General features: G+C 37.5%; 1 protein-coding gene across 1 annotated transcript in view; it reads left to right on the forward strand.

The window, feature by feature from the left end:
- The window catches only part of LOC115221723 (brain-specific homeobox protein homolog), a 34656-nt gene extending 20143 nt beyond the window's left edge, over positions 1-14513 (forward strand). The window contains exons 2-4 of the mRNA XM_029791934.2: positions 2129-2453; positions 10539-10726; positions 12691-14513. Of these exons, the coding sequence (XP_029647794.1) occupies positions 2138-2453; positions 10539-10726; positions 12691-13011 (825 nt within the window). The 5' untranslated portion in view covers positions 2129-2137 and the 3' untranslated portion in view covers positions 13012-14513. The remainder of the gene's footprint in view (positions 1-2128; positions 2454-10538; positions 10727-12690) is intronic.
- The last annotated feature ends 5487 nt before the right edge of the window (positions 14514-20000 follow it).

Genomic DNA, 20000 nt, shown 5'->3' on the forward strand with positions numbered 1-20000 from the left:
TAATCCAGAGTAGTGTCATTGTAGCTTTTGGATGTCAGCAACAATGAGGGGAAACAGCAGAGCTTTCAGACCAGTGCTTGTTTACACTTGAACAGGAATCGGGCAATCGACTTTCTTTGTACGCCTCGAGACTTTTCTAGGATCATCTTACTGATTAGTGTTTTTAGGTGATTGAAATACGATCTCGGACGCACGCAAAGATCAGCTTCGAGTAGGTGATAGGAGAGTTGGTTGTGCAAGCCTCAAAAGCCTTCTCAAGCACTTCCGACTGCTTGACAAGCTTCGCCAGGCATCGCACGCGGTCAAGTTGCAGTGAGTCATCCAGGTTATAAATGAAGAACCATGTCGGTGACGTTGTACACATATTCTGACACGGCTTTCTTGCGTCTCAGTTTGAAGGGCTTAGCCCTCTACACTTTTAGCTTCTGGATCCTAGACCTAGTCGGTGTCTTCAAGAATCCTCCCAGTTTTCTACACAGCAGCTGCAAACAGCATCATCTCTTGAGTCTGTTATTTTCGTTACTGCTTCTGCTCTTGTCGCCCTCTAGCTTCCTCCTTATTCTGCTTTTGCAGTTCCGAAAGAAAGTCCTTAAGTGTTCCTCACACATATGTAGCAACTTCGTTTTCTGCCCTACACCACCAGTCGGATCGATCTCCTCTCTGCTCTTCAATGGGGAGTAGCTTCGGATCATCTAGTATTCCTCGTGAGATCATCAGGACCGGGATGTTTACGTGAACTTCACTCAACCTGGTGTTATAAAGGACACCGAGCAATACACTTTTGTGCTACAAGTGGTGCTGCTGCTGCTGATGCTGCTGTTTAAGTTTGCTCTTTTGCACCATTTTCTCTCATTTTGTGTTTTCCATCTTGTAACTGTTTTTATATATGTAACTATTTATTGAACAGTCATTTCTTTTTATTCTCATCTGTTTATGGGCTTTCAAACATTTAGACGGGGAGGGGCGGGATTCCTATTCATTACTGCCATCATTTGTGGCTAGCACCGCTCACGTGCTGTTATACACGCGTCCATTTTGAATCACCAATAAACAAAGCAAAACACATTTGTGTGCATAATGTATACAATAAAATATCTGAGGACGAATCAGTTTTCTTGTTTTTTTGTTCTTTTTTTATGGTTTTAATCTCACGAAGTCAGGATGAACGTCAAATTATTGGGAAAAAAGAAGTTGTCTTTTATGTTTTTGCTTTTCTTTTCTTTTTATTGTGGGTAATCTAGAAAGAAAATATTTTTAAAGCAAAGTTTTGTGAAAAATAATCGCTCACGTAAAACAATGACGACGACAAAATCAGCAACGAAAAACAGTTACAACAACAACTTCTGGTTTTAAACACAAGGAGGGGATTAACTGACACAATCGACCTCAGTGCTTCACTGGTACTTTATTTTATGGACTCTGAAAGTTGATCTCAGCGGGATTTGAAATCAAAATATAAAGAGCCGGAACAAATACCGCAAGCTATTTTTCTGACACTCTAGCGATTCTTTCAGCTCGTCGCGTTAACAATAACAACAATAACGAAGATAATATTTCCTACTATAGGCACAAAGCCTGAAATTTGGGATAGGGGCTAGTCGATTAGATTGATTCCAGCACTTGAATAGTACTTATTTTGTCGACCCCGAAAGGTTGAAAGACAACGTCGGTCTCGGCGAAATTTGAACTCAAAACATAAAGACGAAATGCTACTAACCATTTCGGCCGGCCTGCTAACGATTCTGCCAGCTCGTCGCCTTAATAATAACAATAATAATCCTTTTTACTTAAGGCACAAGGTCTGAAATTTTGAAGGGGAGGAGTAGTCGATTACATGGACGCCTGTATTTCACTGGTATTTAATTTATCGACTCCAAAAGGATGAAGAGAAAGGTCGACCTTGGCGGAATTTGAACTCAGAACATAGCGACGGGTGAAATACCGCTAAGCATTTCGTCCAGCGAATAACTAACGATTCCTCCGGCACACCGCCTTAAATTATGATAATAATGATAATGATGATGATGATGATGATGATGATGATGATGATAATAATAATAATAATAATAATAATAATAATAATAATAATAATAATAATAATAATTAGCAATGTGCTGTGTCATTTCAGAGAGCTCCAATGATGAACCTAAGTTCCTATTCCGACCCACACAACAACCGACATACATCGTTCTTCATAGAGGATATTCTATTGAACAAACCAAAGCGTCTGCAGGTTCGAGATTACCAGAATTTGGGATTGGGTCGGTCACATTTCTCGGACTATGGTACGGCGGCAGCAGCAGCGGCGGCGGCAGCAGCAGCTTACCCATATTCAGTACATCATGCTGCGGCCGCCGCTGCTGCTCTGTTACCGCACCAAGTGATCGCTGCACAGAACCAACTTTATATACCGCGGGCCGCAACTGAGCAGAGTTTCTTGGTTCCTACAACAGGTAAGTGTAAGCTGAGCAATAGAGAGACGCCATTGGTCTCTCTGTTAGATGTTTCCTTGTCTGATTTTACTTATAAAGATGTCTAAATATATTTATATATATTTAGGCATTTTTATAGAGACACACACACACATAAATAAATACATGCATACATACATACATACATACATACATACATGCATGCATGCATGCATGCATGCATGCATGCATACATACATACATACATACATACATACATACATACATACATACATATATATATATATATATATATATATATATATATATATATATATATATATATATATATATAAGCTTTGTGAGTTGATTTGGTGGACGGAAAGAAGCCCGTCATATGTGTGTGGACGTGTGTTTTTGTGCTCGTACTTGTCACTTCATCCACCACTTGACAACCAGCGTTGGTGTGTTTACGTCCCGGTAACTTAGCGGTTCGGCAAAGGAAATCCGATTGAATATGTACCAGGCTTTAAAAATATAAGTCCTGGTGTAGATTCATCCGACCAAAAATACTTCAAGACGGTGCCCCAGCATGGCCACAGTCTGACTGAAACAGGTAAATGATATAAACACACACACACATACACGTGTGTGTGTGTGTGTGTGTGTGTGTGTGTGTGTGTGTGTGTGTGTGTGTGTGTGTGTGTGTGTGTATTCTTTAACAAGAATAGTATTGACATTGATTTTGAAGTTTCGGCCAGTTAAGCTGTCATTGGACAGTTGTGCATTTGTTCATTTAAGTTCATCCTGGTTTTGTGTAGTCTTTGTTAAGATAAAAATGTTCCAAGGATAACTGAGCTCTGTTGAATGGTAATTATGCTGTGTGGAAGTTACCCAAATTTAATTAATAAAGGAATTCTTAATACTGTCTAGCCTCAATTTAATGTAAAATTGGTTGTTATTATAACGTAAAAACATCTATACACATAGGTGTGTGTGTGAGTGTATAGATAGATAGATAGATAGATAGATAGATAGATAGATAGATAGATAGATAGATAGATAGATAGATAGATAGATAGATAGATAGATAGATAGATAGATAGATAGATAGATAGCTATAGATATCGATATATGACTGGGTATGTATGAATAAAAACGTATGCATGTATATACGTATGTTTATATACAAAAAAAACATTTGTATAAGAGTAAGAAATTGTTAAGACGTCACAAGACCTGTAGAGATTCGTCACATTTATTGGTAGACACAGGTTTCGTGAGCGTCAGTCTGATAATAATTACTGGTATCTTTATATTATATTATATATGTAAAGTATAATATGTTATACATGTATGTATTTTGTTGTAATTGTCATTTTGGTAAATAAATAAATAAATAAATTGACATAATATAATGCCTAAAAAATGTTGAATACCACCTATTAATCCCCTCCATTTTCTTATTGCTGTATATATATATATATATAATATATATATATATATATATATATATATATAATATATATATATATATATATATATATATATATATATATTATATATATATATATATAAATAGGGTCCAGCAAAAAATTTATACTCGCTTCAGAGAAAGAAAAACGCGTAGAAATATTTTAATACTGAGTTTATTCAAGCATCACGGTATTAACACAAGTTACATTTAACCTTTTTTGCCTTTTCGCGGTGCTTTTTCAGTGTGGCTAGCTTTTAAGATCTCTTTCTTTTTTTCATTTCAATGAATAATTTTCAAAAATTTTTTTCATTTTAAAAATATCATATTTTTTACCCTTGGTTGAGGTTTGATACTGAAAAAGTTAGGTTGGACTTGGTCAGTTGTTGACGTATGAAATAGTCAATGTTCATTGCTTTGAGATTTTAAATAATTGAATCTTTCTAAGGACATGTTGATGTTATTGTAAACAGCTGTGACAAAATGGTAGAGGGAGATTGTCGTTTAAGGGACGTAAATCCTTTTTTAAAGTGGTCTTACAAATTTGAGAATGTTCCTTTTAAAGTTCAACGGCAATGGCGACGCGAGTTTGGAACCTTCAACATGCCTGACAATTTCACGAGCTCGTGATGAGTTCGAAACGCATGGTACTCTGTGTGATGTGCAGTAGGGAAAATCCAGTAGATTTCGTACAGTTACAATTGCTGCTTCCTCGGTTATGGTGTTGGAACATTTCACACCCTCGCGGCAGACGTCTACTGAACAATATAGATGTTAGTACAAATTACAGCGTATTCTTAAAAGAGCTAAGTTGAAACTTTACATATTAATATTATTCCATGTACTTGACGAAGAAATGAGTTTTGTGAGCGATTTCAACACATAATTGACAAGAATTAAGAGTTTGTGAGGCGAATTGTGTTGTCTGGCAATTACTGGGTACCAGAAAATATTTGCTTATATGTGGATAAAGAAGTCAATACATCGGGAGTCAGTATCTGGTGTGGAGTGTCAGCAAGAGGTTTAATAGGACCATTTTTCTTTTGACGGTACTGTTACTAGTCAAGTGTACTTAGACATCTTACGCACGTCCATCTTACCTGCCATACATGCACTTTATGGAAATGATGAACTTTCCTTTCAACAAGACGGCGCACCTCCACACCACTGCCGAGACCTGTGTGCAGCATTCCCACTGGACACTTTGACCAACATCGCCCAAGAAGCAGCTCGTCGTGCAGATAAATGTCTTGAAGCTAATGGTCACCACTTTGAGCACCTATTGTAGAAATTTAAGATAACTTGTATTGATCCCGTGATGTCTAAATAAATTTAGTATTAAAATATTTCTACACATTTTGCATTTCTTGCAGGGAGTATAGATTTTTTTTGACGAATTTTGTGTGTGTGTGTGTGTGTGTGTGTGTGTGTGTGTGTGTGTGTGTCTGTGTCTGTGTGTCTGTGTATGTGTGTGTATGTGTGTGTATGTGTGTGTGTGCGTGTGTATTATGTATGTATATACCTCTGTACGCACGTTCGTGCTTATGCATACACAGATACACAATTTCTTATCTGAAATTCCTAAAACTGAAAGTTTTTTCACAGACGTTGTCTGCCCTCCAATGCTCGCACTTGGCACTAAATATGACCAGATACGTCCCACACTCAACCCCCATCGTTTGTGTCTCAGCGCTCTTCCTTTTATATGTGCCTCTGATGCACGTTGATCTCTTTTTAATGTTTTGTGATTTTTATAACGTTGAGGACTGTGAAAATTTTCCTGTAGTTTCCTGTAAGTAAAAGTGGGGCGTCTTATATAGTCGATAGCACTGAAAACAGAGTTACCGTAGAAGTTTGATCATGGTGTAACTGAGCGGTGTTTTACAGAAGATTTTGGTGCGGGAATTACCTCAGGATATGATGACATAAAGAAGCAGAGATTAGTTGTTGAAGTTTTGCCGTGATAGTGATGGATAGAAGATAATGAAAAATCAGAAAACATTGCATAGGGAAAACATTGAAGATCTTGACCCTGTGCTGAACTGCATGTTTGATACTGCTGACAGAGTTTTAAGGATACTATTTATGTATATGTTAATGCTGAGAAAAAAAAAGAGATTACTAAATCAACATTAAAGCATACTCGGCACAAACTTGACCTACGACTTTGTTCGAAAAGAATGAACCTTTAGATGAAGAATTCTATGAGACTAGCGAGAAGATATCATATTTCATTGCCTATGCCAAAAATGTGTCCACTGAATATGTAACTAATTTAGAGGCAGCAGATCGAAGAAGTGCTGAACATCGACACTGATGAACTAGTGCATTCCTTGAGTAATGAAGAAATAACTAAAATGGTGTTGAATGAAGTACGAGATTAGTTGTGATGATGCTTATGACATTGCGAAAAGAAGTGAAAAAATTCCCATAGAGAATATGGTGAAAATGTGTGATTAGTTAATTGCTGGCATAAAACTAGGTGACTATATTAATGAGCGTGAGGCTATGGCGATTTACTCAATTAAAGATCGACATTGCTTAGACAGAAATCTATGTTAATGTGACAGATGACACTGGAAGAACTCTTTTAAAATGTTGTCTCTCGTGGTTCTGCTGAACTTGAGATTCCAGTTCCTGTCTGTCCATCAAAGGTTTAATACCAACTTGAAGATGACGGTAACCATGACAGTGATGACGACATTCATGTTACCCCTTCTCAAGAACCTTCATGCTAGGTGTAATATACATTTGCTACAAGCTTACATAAATACGTTTGGCTTAATTTGAGCTTGTTCGTGTTTTATTCCCATTCATTTACCAGTTTATTACTATACAAATAAATTATATTATTCAAAGTCTCTATCCCACTCAGCGTAAATATTCATAACACTAGGCGTTTGGTACGTAGGTGTTTTGTTAAATGTGTAGTTTTACATCATCCTAATCTAACCAGTGATATTTTCTTCAAAATTCTGCTAAGTTAGCAAAACTTTCAACATGCCCTACTCACCAAGACCTACAAATACTTTAAATGCACTGTAATAGTATCCTCTATGGTCTGAAAAGTTAAGGTCAACTTATGATCGACACATACAAATCAGAATTTTGCTTACAGAGTTGGTGGGCATACTGTGCTACCATTTCCAAATTCCGAACAATTCAAAATTTCGAAATATACCGTGTCCCAAGGGTTTCAGATAAGAGATTGTGTATCAGTGTGTGTGTGTGTGTGAGTGAAAGTCTATGAGAATTACCTAATAAGTTTTGAAGTTTAAAGGTAATGTTATTTTTTTAAATTGTTTTTTAAAAATGTTTCCTAGTATGTGGGCGCTTTATATATATATCTATGTATGTATGTATGTATATATATATATATATATAAAAATAGTAATGCAATAAGAGAGTATTGCTTTCCAGTAAAGAATAGCCCGTGAGGGAAAATTATACATAGAAGTAAATATATGGCACAACGAAGTACCGATATTTACTGGAAAATAGCGAACGTAATAAATACGACGCTAATGTATAGCTTCACCGCGTATGTACCAGCAAAAATGCGTGTGTGCAACAAACTTGAAAAAAATTGTCTTACCTCCAGGGAGAACATCTGAAAGATGAAATACCTAGATAGGGATAATGTGGGACCGGTTTCAGATTTTTCAAGATATGTCTGCACACATATACTTGATTTATCTTCATCAGCCAACATATACCCGACAACATTCAGATGTTGCCACATCAATGCCAATACACTCGTTCTGTCAGCGTTTTGGCGTTTCAGTCGAGTGTATTGGCATTGATGTGGCAACATCTGAAATGTTGTCGGGTATATGTTGGCTGATGAAGATAAATCAAGTATATGTGTGCAGACATATCTTGAAAAATCTGAAACCGGTCCCACATTATCCCTATCTAGGTATTTCATCTTTCAGATGTTCTCCCTGGAGGTAAGACAATTTTTTTCAAGTTTGTTGCACACACGCATTTTTGCTGGTACATACGCGGTGAAGCTATACATTAGCGTCGTATTTATTACGTTCGCTATTTTCCAGTAAATATCGGTACTTCGTTGTGCCATATATTACTTATATATATATATATATATATATATATATAATATATATATAGGGAGAGAGAGAGAGACATACATACACCTTTCAACAATACAAAATTAGAATATCTTGACCTGCTAGAAATAGTAGCCAAATATCTTTCAAACGCCGCAAGAAGCATAAATTTGATAAAGTCTTCGATACATGACGTGAACAGGGGAAAACAGTGTAGACGGAGCAAGTCTAGGATTTTCTTCAGTGACCAACAACTGAATGGCCTGGAGAAGAGGTTCGAAGCTCAGCGGTTCTGAAAATAACATTGTATTATTATGTTTATGTCTGTAACGTTTCCGATAAAATATCTGCTGGTTGAGAGGTAATAGGCATTAGCTAGTATTAACATCACTAAAGTTAGAGATTTTGTTTAGAAATTAGAGCCAGTGCTGGAAGTTACGTTTCGTATACGAATACGTGTGTAAACAATGCGATCAAAGACAGAAAAATAGCTAATGGGTGTACTCTCTTTTTACTTGTTTCATTCATTAGACTGCGGCCATGCTGGAGCACCACTTTTAGTTGAGCAAATCGACCCGAGAGCTTCTTCTGTGTAAGCCTAGTACTTATTCTATCTGTCTCTTTTTCCGAACCGCTAAGTTACGGGACGTAAACACATCATAATCGGTTGTCAAGCGATGCTGGGGGGACAAACACAGACACACAAACATATACACACATACATACACATTTATATATATATATATATATATATATATATATACATATATATATATATACGACGGGCTTCTTCCAGTTTCCGTCTACAAAATCTACTCACAAGGCTTTGGTCGGCCCGAGGCTATAGTAGAAGACACTTGCCCAAGGTGCTACTCAGTGGGACTGAACCCATGATAAGCAAGCTACTTACCACACAGCCACTCCTGTACATGCATATTTCAGGAGTTATAGCACCTTCTACAGCATTACATGGTTAATGGATTCAGTAACAATCCACGAAAACATTGTTTAAATAGCTACCAGATATAACATAGCTGGGTGGGCGGTAGGGGCGGCCCGCCTAGGCAACACTTTTAAAGAGGCGGCACTTTTGGGTCTGCTGTAATCAATATGTGTTTTTTCATGGAGTCCGAGAGCAGCAAACGGAAGGGCCGCCCTGGATAGCACACACTCTAGCTACGCTAGTGGGTGTAACACAACTGGATTTTACAAAATGAAACACATTCCTGGCAACTGGTGCGAACATATTAATTGCTGGCTGGAACGCCGTATTCCATTATGTAACCATAATATACCAAGTAAATTAATGGCTTATCAGTCAATACTGTACCCCACCTGTGTTAGTGGTGGAATTAAATCATTTTTTAAAAGTTATTTCTATAGTTTTGTATTGAAATTACAGCCAGTGCTGAAAGTTACGACGTTTCGTAAACGAATACGTCCATGTAAGCAATGTGCTCGAAGACAGAAACATAGGTAACGGATGTACATGCACATTTCAGTTCTTACTCCTTCTTCAGCACCACATCCAACCCATTAACCATCCAGTAGCTCATTGCTTAAACAGCCATTCAATTTAACGGTGTGATACAATTGGATATACCAATTTTACGCATTGGTTTCAAATTTTGTCACAAGGCCAGAAATTCCGGGAAGGGGTTAAGTCGATTACATTGATCCCAGTGCTCGACTGGTACTAATTTTATCGATCTCGAAAGGTTGAAAGGAAAAGTCGGCGTTGCCAGAATTTTAATTCAGAACCTAAAAACGGACGAAATGCGGCAAAGCCTTTTTTTCCGGTTTACTAACGATACTGCTAGCTCAACACCCGACTAATTTTACATATTAAACACATTCCTAGCACTACTACCATCAAAACCCCCTCTCGCCGCTACCTTCACAACTGCTACCATAACAATTACAAAAATACCATCATCCTTGGCCACCAACACCGCCAATCCCACCACATCCATTAAAACTACCACCTTGGCAATCGTCGCAAGTATCACCAATGACCATCACCACCACCTCCAAAACCATCATTGCTACTACAACCGGTAATGCCACGAGCGGTCATCTATATAGTCACACAGCAAGCTAGAAATATCAACCAAATCTCCACAAATCACTCTTTACTCTGAAAAATATATGGAACGACACATTAAATATTGTTTATCTCCACTTAAACGTGGATGTTCTGTTAAAACAAACTATACTGCGGTTGATGCCATGAGAGAAACTCCCGTATTGGCTTTTGGTGGAAAATGCACTCTTTTTTATATCGCTAGTGGGGATATAAATCTCCCCCCGCTCCAACGTAATGACCGATATAACCTTAAATATACGGGTGGTTACGGATGGAACGCCTTTGAATTTACTTCTGCTCTGTCACGGCGGATCAGGGATTAAACAGCAACATTAACTCATCACAACGACGACCACTACTAATACCACCATCTCTACTATCACTGCCACCATCACCATCATCACAACCACAACCATCACCGTTATCTAATTGATATTCTTTCTCACTCTCTCTCTCTCTCTCTCTCTTTTCTCTTTCTCCTCCTCCTACCACTACAGGGTTCCCGTTGCCGCCATTATTCCAACATGACGTAAACGGAGGAAAACAGTGTAGACGGAGGAAAGCTAGGACTGTCTTCAGTGACCAGCAGCTGAATGGCCTGGAGAAGAGGTTCGAAGCCCAGCGGTACCTGTCCACACCAGAGAGAGTGGAACTCGCTTCGCAGCTCAGTTTGTCGGAAACCCAGGTATGTTTATCATCATCATCATCATCATCATCATCATCATCATCATCATCATCATCATCATCATCATTATCATCATCATCATCATCATCATCATCCTCATCATCATCATCATCATCATCACCAACACCTCCACCATCACTACCATCACCGTCATTGCTATCATCTTCATTATCGAAACTATCACCACTACCAACACCAGCATCATCATCTTTATTATTCCTAACCTTACCTATAATTCTATTATATACCAACTAAACGACAACAACAATATCAACAATATAGTCCTGCGTCACTCTGCGCACAAGAAAAGCGACGAGATGGTCACAGTTGGAATATCTTTGATCATAGGTCTGCTCATTTAGTGCAGACTTGAGGCAAAACAACAACAGTAACAACACTGCGATCCAACGAGTAAGCGTCTATGTAGCTGCTTGATCAGTTAGAAATAGCAGTCAACACCCTCTCAAATTACACATAGTAATGGTGCCTTAGATATACAATGTCTGGATAAAAGGCGAGATAGACATGGCTGTAATACTTTTGTCCACGGGTTTACTAGGTCAGGGTTGACCAGGAGCTAAACAACTACAACGGTACCACTACGCAACAACATTGTCAATAAATACAAGTGAAAACACTACACTACGCTCAATACAATAAAACACTACCACCACCGCTATACATACTCCACTACTACAATATAACCCTACGGATTATACAAAATCAGTAATACCTAATACAAGACTACCAACAATGCTACTACATCTACCACCTCCTACCCCAAATGATCCAATCGGTGAACCTCTATGCGCTCATTCGATCTACTAAAACTAATGGCTACCGTCTTAAAGAGAATCTTATTGTTAAACTCAATATTACATATCCTAGAAAGACGAGACGATCAGAACTGGAATGGCGGTTGAACGGGGGTAAGTCACCAAAAACACCAATTTTCTCCCACTGCATACATAAATGGATAAATAGAAAAGGACAAAATTCTTAGACACCAACTTAAAACACTAGAAAATTTACACAAATAAAAACACAGTTCTAAAATGTCACCTTAACTCACTCCAAATCACAATATCCAGCAACAACCGACGTAGCAAGTGTACACACTACAACATTAAAATTACGTAACCATACTGCAATACCAAATTGACACGTTTCATCATCAGGCATTGCAAAAACTCACCAAACAATTAACTTATAAGCCATTAATTATAAATTATACGTTGATACGATAGAACAAACCAAACTATGCTGTGGGCCTCATAAGTTATATAAACTTTTACATTTTGAACATAGCAAAAACCACCTTAGAATCTTATGGATCACAACATTATACTGGAAATGCCAAAAGTCAACAAAGACGCAAGCATCATGAATGACATTAATATAATAAACATAGAGATACCAGCATCAACCTTACCAAATATCTCACGAGGCTAAGATGTATGATAACCGAACATATTCACAAATATCATTACTAGGAATGACTCCAATGCAAACAACACATCCTGGTGTTAAAACAAAACTGACAACATATGAGTGACATTTTATCTAGGATTCGATTATTTTTAGATTCTAAACATAATAACCTCAAATAACATTACCCAACATCCCGACAGGAAGCAAACACCTTATCAGACAGTCTTCTAACATCAGGCCAATGTTCTACCTCACTCCAACCAAACCATGTAAAAACAAAATCCTGAAACCCTTGAAACCAAGATTCGTTGAGCCCGAAAAAGTAGTCAATATGGGCACAATTGGGATGTCTCTTATGAAAAGTCGGTTCGAATCAGGACTGTTCATGGTTAACAACAAATAACAAGTATCACTAACACACTACAAAACCAACACTATCACCACTAAAAAAAACTAGCTCTTCCCACTTCACCCCCATCATTCTTCATCACCTCTATCACCATCCTTATTAGTTTCTGTGTTGTTGTTTGCAGGTGAAAACATGGTTCCAGAACAGGAGAATGAAACACAAAAAGATGCAGAGAAAAGTGCACGAGGATCACGAGATGCGCAAAACTTCGAAATCAACAGAACCGGGTAACCACACGGCTACATCGAGTTGCAACCGGAAGCAGTCGGGTCTCGATGACTTGACATTGGTTTCGGTGGATGCTGAAGTGGACGTTGATTCGGAAATGGATAGTTCCCGGGAACTCAGCCACCATGGGGATCCTTGTTCAGACATTGATACCGTTGAAATCAACGTAGTGGACACGGACGCAGCTCGCTACCGGAGAGCCCTCTTAAATAGCTGATTCTACTGGCCTTGCTGTGTTGGCTTGGCGGCACACATCAGCGACAGACATAACGAAAAGAGAAACAATGTGACAGAGGCGGAAAGAGAGAAGGGGAGATTGAAAAGACAGAGAAAGAGACAGGAGAGAGAGACAGACAGACAAACAGACAGATTGACATGCAGACATACAGACATCAGACAGACAAACTGATAAACTGAGAAAACAAAAGTGAGAGAGAGGGTATAGAGAAGAGTAAGTGAGAGATAATCAGATTGACAGAGAAAAAGGAGGAAAGCAAGACAAAAGAAAGAAAATAAGAAAGTGATAGAAATGAAGACCATTATTATTATTATTATTATTATTATTATTTATTATTATTATTATTATTATTATTATTACGACTACCACCACCCCCACCACTATAATTACTATTATTTATCTTTATTAATATTATTCTGTGCTCAAATAGAGTCAAGAAACAATCTTTTGTTTTACATTCTTTTATTCTTTCTGAGGAAGGGTTGGAAACTATGGAACCAGTAAAACACTAGAGTCGATTCTAATGACTTTACTTGGTTTCATTATACATACACACACACACATATACACACACACACACATATATTTATTATATATGGACAAAAAGAAAACTAAATTGGTTTTGTACCAAAAATATTATATATTATTATTATTATTATTATTATTATCATTTTAACATCAATTCATTATTATTCTGGTGCATGCGCAGTGGTGCGGCGGTAAGTTCTGAACAAAAAAGTAACAACACTGTACCTTGCGTTCGCAAAACAAAAAATGCTCTCGGTGGGTGAAAGGGACAAATTATAGAAACACATCACATAAAGTTTGCGAGCGCAGTTAAGCATGAACATCATTAAATCTCACTCACACACACACACACACACACACACACACACACATTCCATATTTTATTAACCTCAAGGGTCTTGTGCCTACATATTAAAGAAAACATGATTTTTTTTAAAAATCAAACGAGAAACTATAAGAAATTATATGTAAAGACATATTTCCAAGCAGTCGAGGCAGCGTCACATTTTCCATTCTCGATTGAAACCATTTCACATCACATGTGTAACTAATGCTTCTTTTGTTCGTTTCTGTCCTTGTTTGTTTATTTCTATGTTTGCGTGTGTGCGCGCGCGCGCGTGTGTGTGTGTGTGTGTGTGTGTGTGTGTGTGTGTGTGTGCGTGTGTGTGTGTTTTTGTTGTTTTGGTGAGCGGGGAAAGTTGAAAGCATTGAACGCTACAACATCACGAATCCCACTCAAAACGAGGCCTTTTTATGCCTCGACCAGTGAAAGGAAGAAAAGAAGAACAAACAGCAGCCGTTTTCATTTTGAAACTTAAAATTGAATGAAAGATAATTAATCAAATAAATAAAAACCGATATAAAACTGAAATAGAACCGAAATAAAAGCGAAATAAAGACAATGGAAAACCAATTTGGGGAAACTTCAACAAAAATGACTCCCAAAAATCTTTGTTTTGTATTTTGTTTTTATGAAAAATATGTTGCTATTGAACCTCGACTACGAGGTTAAAGATTGCTTACTACACACGCACACACACTCACACATGCACAACCACATACACATTTACATACATATATATATGTGTGAATATATATACACACACATATGTATTCATACTTATATATATATAAATATTTTGCGTAATAAGATTAAAAAAACCCAGGCTGTATAGATATTAGAGCATTTACATACATATATATATATATGCGTAAATATATATATACACACATACGTTTTCATACGTATATATATAATATATATATATATATATATATATATATATATATATATATATATATATATATATAAACATTTTGCGTAATAAGATAAAAAAACCAAGGATGTATAGATATTAGAGCATTTATAGATAGAAGGGCTTACATCTGTTTCTAGGATATTAATTAATAATATCCCTTCATTGGAGTTAAGTCATAGTTAGTTTAGATTTGATACAAAACAGGGAGTGAGGATTAACAACTTCAATACCCATACATATCTTGCATCTATTTTCTTTCCTCCACCTCACTCTCTATTTTGTATCAAATCTAAACTAACTGTGACTTAACTATCCTCTCACACCGTCTCCGATGAAAGGATATTATTAATAAATATCCTAGAAACAGCTGTAAGACCTTCTATCTATAAATGCTCTAATATCTATACAGCCTTGGGTTTTTTTATCTTATTACGCAAAAAGTCCTCATATACACACGCTGACATAGAATCAAAGTTGAACCCTTTAATCGCAATATTAACGAATCTGAAACTTAACTATGGTCTGTCTATAGAACTTATTCAGCATTACCTGACACCTTTAGGTCTCAATGACACCAGTGTGTACGTATGTGTGTATATATGTATATAAGAGATATATAAACGTGCACATGTGTACTATGTGTATATGTATTACATATATACATTATAAGAGATATATAATCGTGCACATATATATGTGTACTATGTGTGTGTGTATATATATATATATATATATATATATATATTATCAATACCATCATGAGATATATATATATGTGTGTGTGCGTGTGTGTGTGTGTGTGTGTGTGTGTATGTTTGTGCATGTATACACGCGTGTGTGCGCGCACGAACGTAATAACAAAAATATCAACACAGTGCTTGTTAATGTATGTTTAGTATGTTTAATAATCAAATATTTAGTTAAATTATTGGTTCGTTAACAGTGTTACGTTTCATTGCTATGCTGTGCTACAGAATATATATATATATATATATATATATATATATATATATATATATATATATCAAATCAAAACTAAATGTATATGTGGCCGAAAACAACTTGTTTGAAGATAAAATATTTTCGTGGAAAGAAAAACTAGATCTGGGCCAATATTTCTTCTGACGGATATATATTATATAGAGACGAGTTGCAACACTGCGAAAATATCATCCGTACTAATGGCACAAAAAACTTCAGCTGTTTCGTATATATTTAACATTAATCAGCAATCACATCATCTTTCAACTGCTGATATTCGTCAGACACTTTTCTCTTTGAAGAATCGAAGCTCCTCTGGTTTGTCCACAGATTAAATGTCATAGTGAGAGAAAAAGATAAGTTTATCAAAAATACCGTATATGATTTACATATACGTATTTACATGCATGTATTATCATTATTATTTTTCGCGTTATCCATTCGGGGCCTTAGGATATAGATACGCCACATTTTGAAAAATTTATACGTGTCAAATTTTTCTCTGAGTTTACCCTTAACAGGAGTTTGTCTTTCATAGAAAGCAACAAAATTTCAATTGAGAGTTGTCAAATCAAGACAAGCATATACATATGTGCATGCATTTGTCAGGTGTTTGTGACGATGTGTGCGTGTATGTGTGCGTGTGCGTACGTGCGTGCGTGCGTCAAAACATCACTTCAATGCTGGAATTCTTCAAACGAACAGACTGCAATCAGAATACACAGAATCAAGGTAGAGGTTGCAACTCCAGAATTATAATCAGTGTCTGATCCGGGAGTGAATATGAATAATGAAATATTATTCCATGTGCATATTACAAAGATGGCAACAATATGCGGGTGACAAGCTGGGTGGATTCTGAGATCATTCAGAACAAAGAAAAGATTAAAAAAAAACAGGACACTTGGATTACTGCTCCCAATTATGGTCACCACAAAGTGTTAAACAAACGGCGGTTTCTGAGTCAATCCGACGCTGTTATACCGGGAAGATTGTACAACAGATAAGCTACTGGGAGAAGCTAAAAGAACCAATGATCTACTCCCTAGAACGAAAACATGAAAATTTGCAGTTACCTTTATAAATATGTAGATTAATTTTGGAAACTCTAGCACCAAACCTAGGGTCTGAATGCTATACCAACTCCAAAACTGGACGACACTGCATGGTAAAAAAGGTCTGCCCGATCCAGCTAGAGCAACACTCGATGTTATAACAGTTTATGATTCAAAGGACAGCAATTATTCAATACTTTACCTAAAAACCTAAGATGTTTATGTTCACATTTACACCTCAAAGACATAAATACATCCATTCAGTCATCTTCTCCATCCACTATGTCTGGGTGGGGTGTCCTCAGGCACTTCTTTCAAAATGTCCCGTCGAAGCAACCGTCATTACACTTTCCAGATGAATTCTCAAACATGACCAACTGAGATTATGGATATTATTTAATCATCATGTTCTGACTCTACCGCTACCTATTCTACGGGCGCGGATCGAAGAATCCATTTTGAGATTCTTTCCTGTGACATTCTAATCACATGTCCGTAGTACTAGACCTGTGACCTCTCAGTGCAGAGAAGTAGTGACTTCGTCTGGAGAAACTCCCTGGTTTCCGAACTGCGCACCCCGTCAAATAACGTTACTCCAGGGATCTTTCATAAGAATCCCATTTCGGCCGTTCGAACATTATGCAATATTCCTGACCATTGGTGGAAGATAAGCACGAAAACTGAACTGAAGATATAATGTTTGGCGTTTTTAGAGCAACCTCTCCTATTTTGAAGATCGAATGCGAAACATGAGAAATTACCATTCCAGCACATTCAGTTCTTGTATACAATTCAACCTGCTGCTTCCCATCACATAAATGTAGATTTATTAAAAAAAAACACACATAGACATCCTTTTACCTGTGATTCCAGGTGAACCTGTGTTACCCTAAGAAATACAAATGACAACGGCGATATCCATAGAAGGAAATAAATAAAAATTACGACCAATATCTGTGCTCGGGTATGACCACAGCCAGTGAGTGGAAAAGGAAAAAAAGAGTAAAGGTATAAAAGAGTAGAGGGAATATTTTTGTTTACTGGTTTCTGTCGCTGAACTGTGGTCATGCTGCAGCACCGATCTTAATACTGTATAATCATTCATATCAACACTTGCGTTTCAACCAGGTCCTATATTTGTCGCTATCATATATGTGTGTGTGTGCGTGTGTGCGTATGTGCGTGTGTGCGTATGTGCATGTGTGTGTTTAGGTATATACGCATATATATTGTGTGTGTGTGTGTATGTGTATGAGTGTATGCATGTACATGTGTGTGTGTATACACTGGGTGTTCGGGCTAAATTTGATGACTTTTATGTCTCCTTTCTCAGGAATATCTTGATGTATTGGTGAACAGTAAACGGCACTGAAGAGTATAAAGATTAAAGTTGTAGCTGAGAAAAAGTTAGCTGAGGACTGGAAGCCATCTGAATATTGGAAAAGAGTTACCTGTACGATGGTGATTCGCGCCGGCTATCAAAACGTCGACACGATGACTGCTGCTCAGTGCTTTGTAAACATTGTAAGAGCTGTAGGACATGACATGGCAACCATGAAAAGCAATTTCTCTCAAACTGTAATGGTCTTTGGGTATGTTTCCAGTGAAGGTGACGTCATGTCGCTCCACGTTTTTGAACAGGGCCTTAGGCTCAATTCAGCCGACTAATGTGAAGCTACTGGAGATTGTGGTCAATCCCAGGCTAGAGACGGTTGCTGCTGGAATGCCATGTGTAGCAGCAGGATCCGACTCCTTTCCATACCTCTGGAAAGAATCAGAAGTGGTTTCCATATAATTCCTACGACTTCATTAGACCCGATTTCTGGCCTCCTAATTCCCTCAATGTAAACCCATGCGCTACTATGTGTGAGGGGGCGGCGCGATTGAGAAAGACACCGACCATTCTGCCAGCAACACCAAGGCCGAGCTGGTGACCGAGATCAATGAAATGATCGATCTTCCCAGAGACACAGTGAGAAACGCATGCGCCAGGTTCCGGAGCTGTGTTGAGGCCATGGCAGAAACCGAGGGCAGCTACTTTGAGTAAACTGTTATCTCCCAGCCATAATCTAGTTGATATTTTTTGATTTTTTCAAATACTTTTATCTTTGGATGGGACATTTTTCTTTCTTCTCCTTTTATACAAACTATCGAATTTAGACCGAACACACTGAATAAACATAACTTTAGTGAACGAAATTATTTCCGCATTCTTTAGTTTTGTACGTTTCTTCACATGACGCGCAGGCGTTGTTAAGTGTACTTCCCAACAGCATGGTTCTGGATTCAATCCCAATGCGTAACAATATGAGTAATATCTTCTACTACAGCACCGGGCCAACCAAAACCTTGATTGGATTTGATTGATAGAAACTGAAAAAAGTAAGTGGTACATGTGTGTGAGTGTTTGTGTTTGTGTGTGTCTGTGTTTTTGTTTGTCCTCCAGCACCACTTGACAACTAGTGTTGATTTGTTTACGACTCCGTGAGCTAGCGGTTCGGCAAAAGAAAACCGATAGAATAGGAACCAGGCTTTAAAAATAAGAAGTACTGGGCTCTATTCGCTCGACTAAAACCTTTCAAGGTGGTGTCCAAGCATGGCCGCAGCACAATAACTGAAGCAAGTGAAAGATAAGACAAGAGATTAATGAAGCGTACTTCCCAACGAACTTTGATTAACAAGAACAACAATATCACGTATATGTGTGTGTGTGTGTGTGTGTGTGTGTGTGTGTGTGTGTATTCTTTTATTCTTTTATTTATTTCAGTCATATGACTGCGGCCATACTGCAGCGCCGCCTTACAGGGTTTCTAGTAGAAGAAATCGCCCTCAGGACTTATTCTTTGTAAGCCTAGTACTTATTCTATCGGTCTCATTGACGAGCCGCCATATTATTGGGAGATATATACATCAGCAACGGTTGTCAAGCGGTGGCAGGGCACAAACACAGACACACACACGCAAATATACATACATATATATATATATATATATATACACGATGGGCTTCTTCTAGTTTCCGTCCACCAAATCCACTCACACGGCTTTGGTCAGCCCGAGGCCATAGTAGAGGACACTTGCCCAAGATATAGATAGATAGATAGATAGATAGATAGATAGATAGATAGATAGATAGATAGATAGA

This window comes from Octopus sinensis, linkage group LG18 (assembly GCF_006345805.1).
Source record: "Octopus sinensis linkage group LG18, ASM634580v1, whole genome shotgun sequence".
NCBI classification, from domain to species: Eukaryota; Metazoa; Mollusca; class Cephalopoda; order Octopoda; family Octopodidae; genus Octopus; species Octopus sinensis.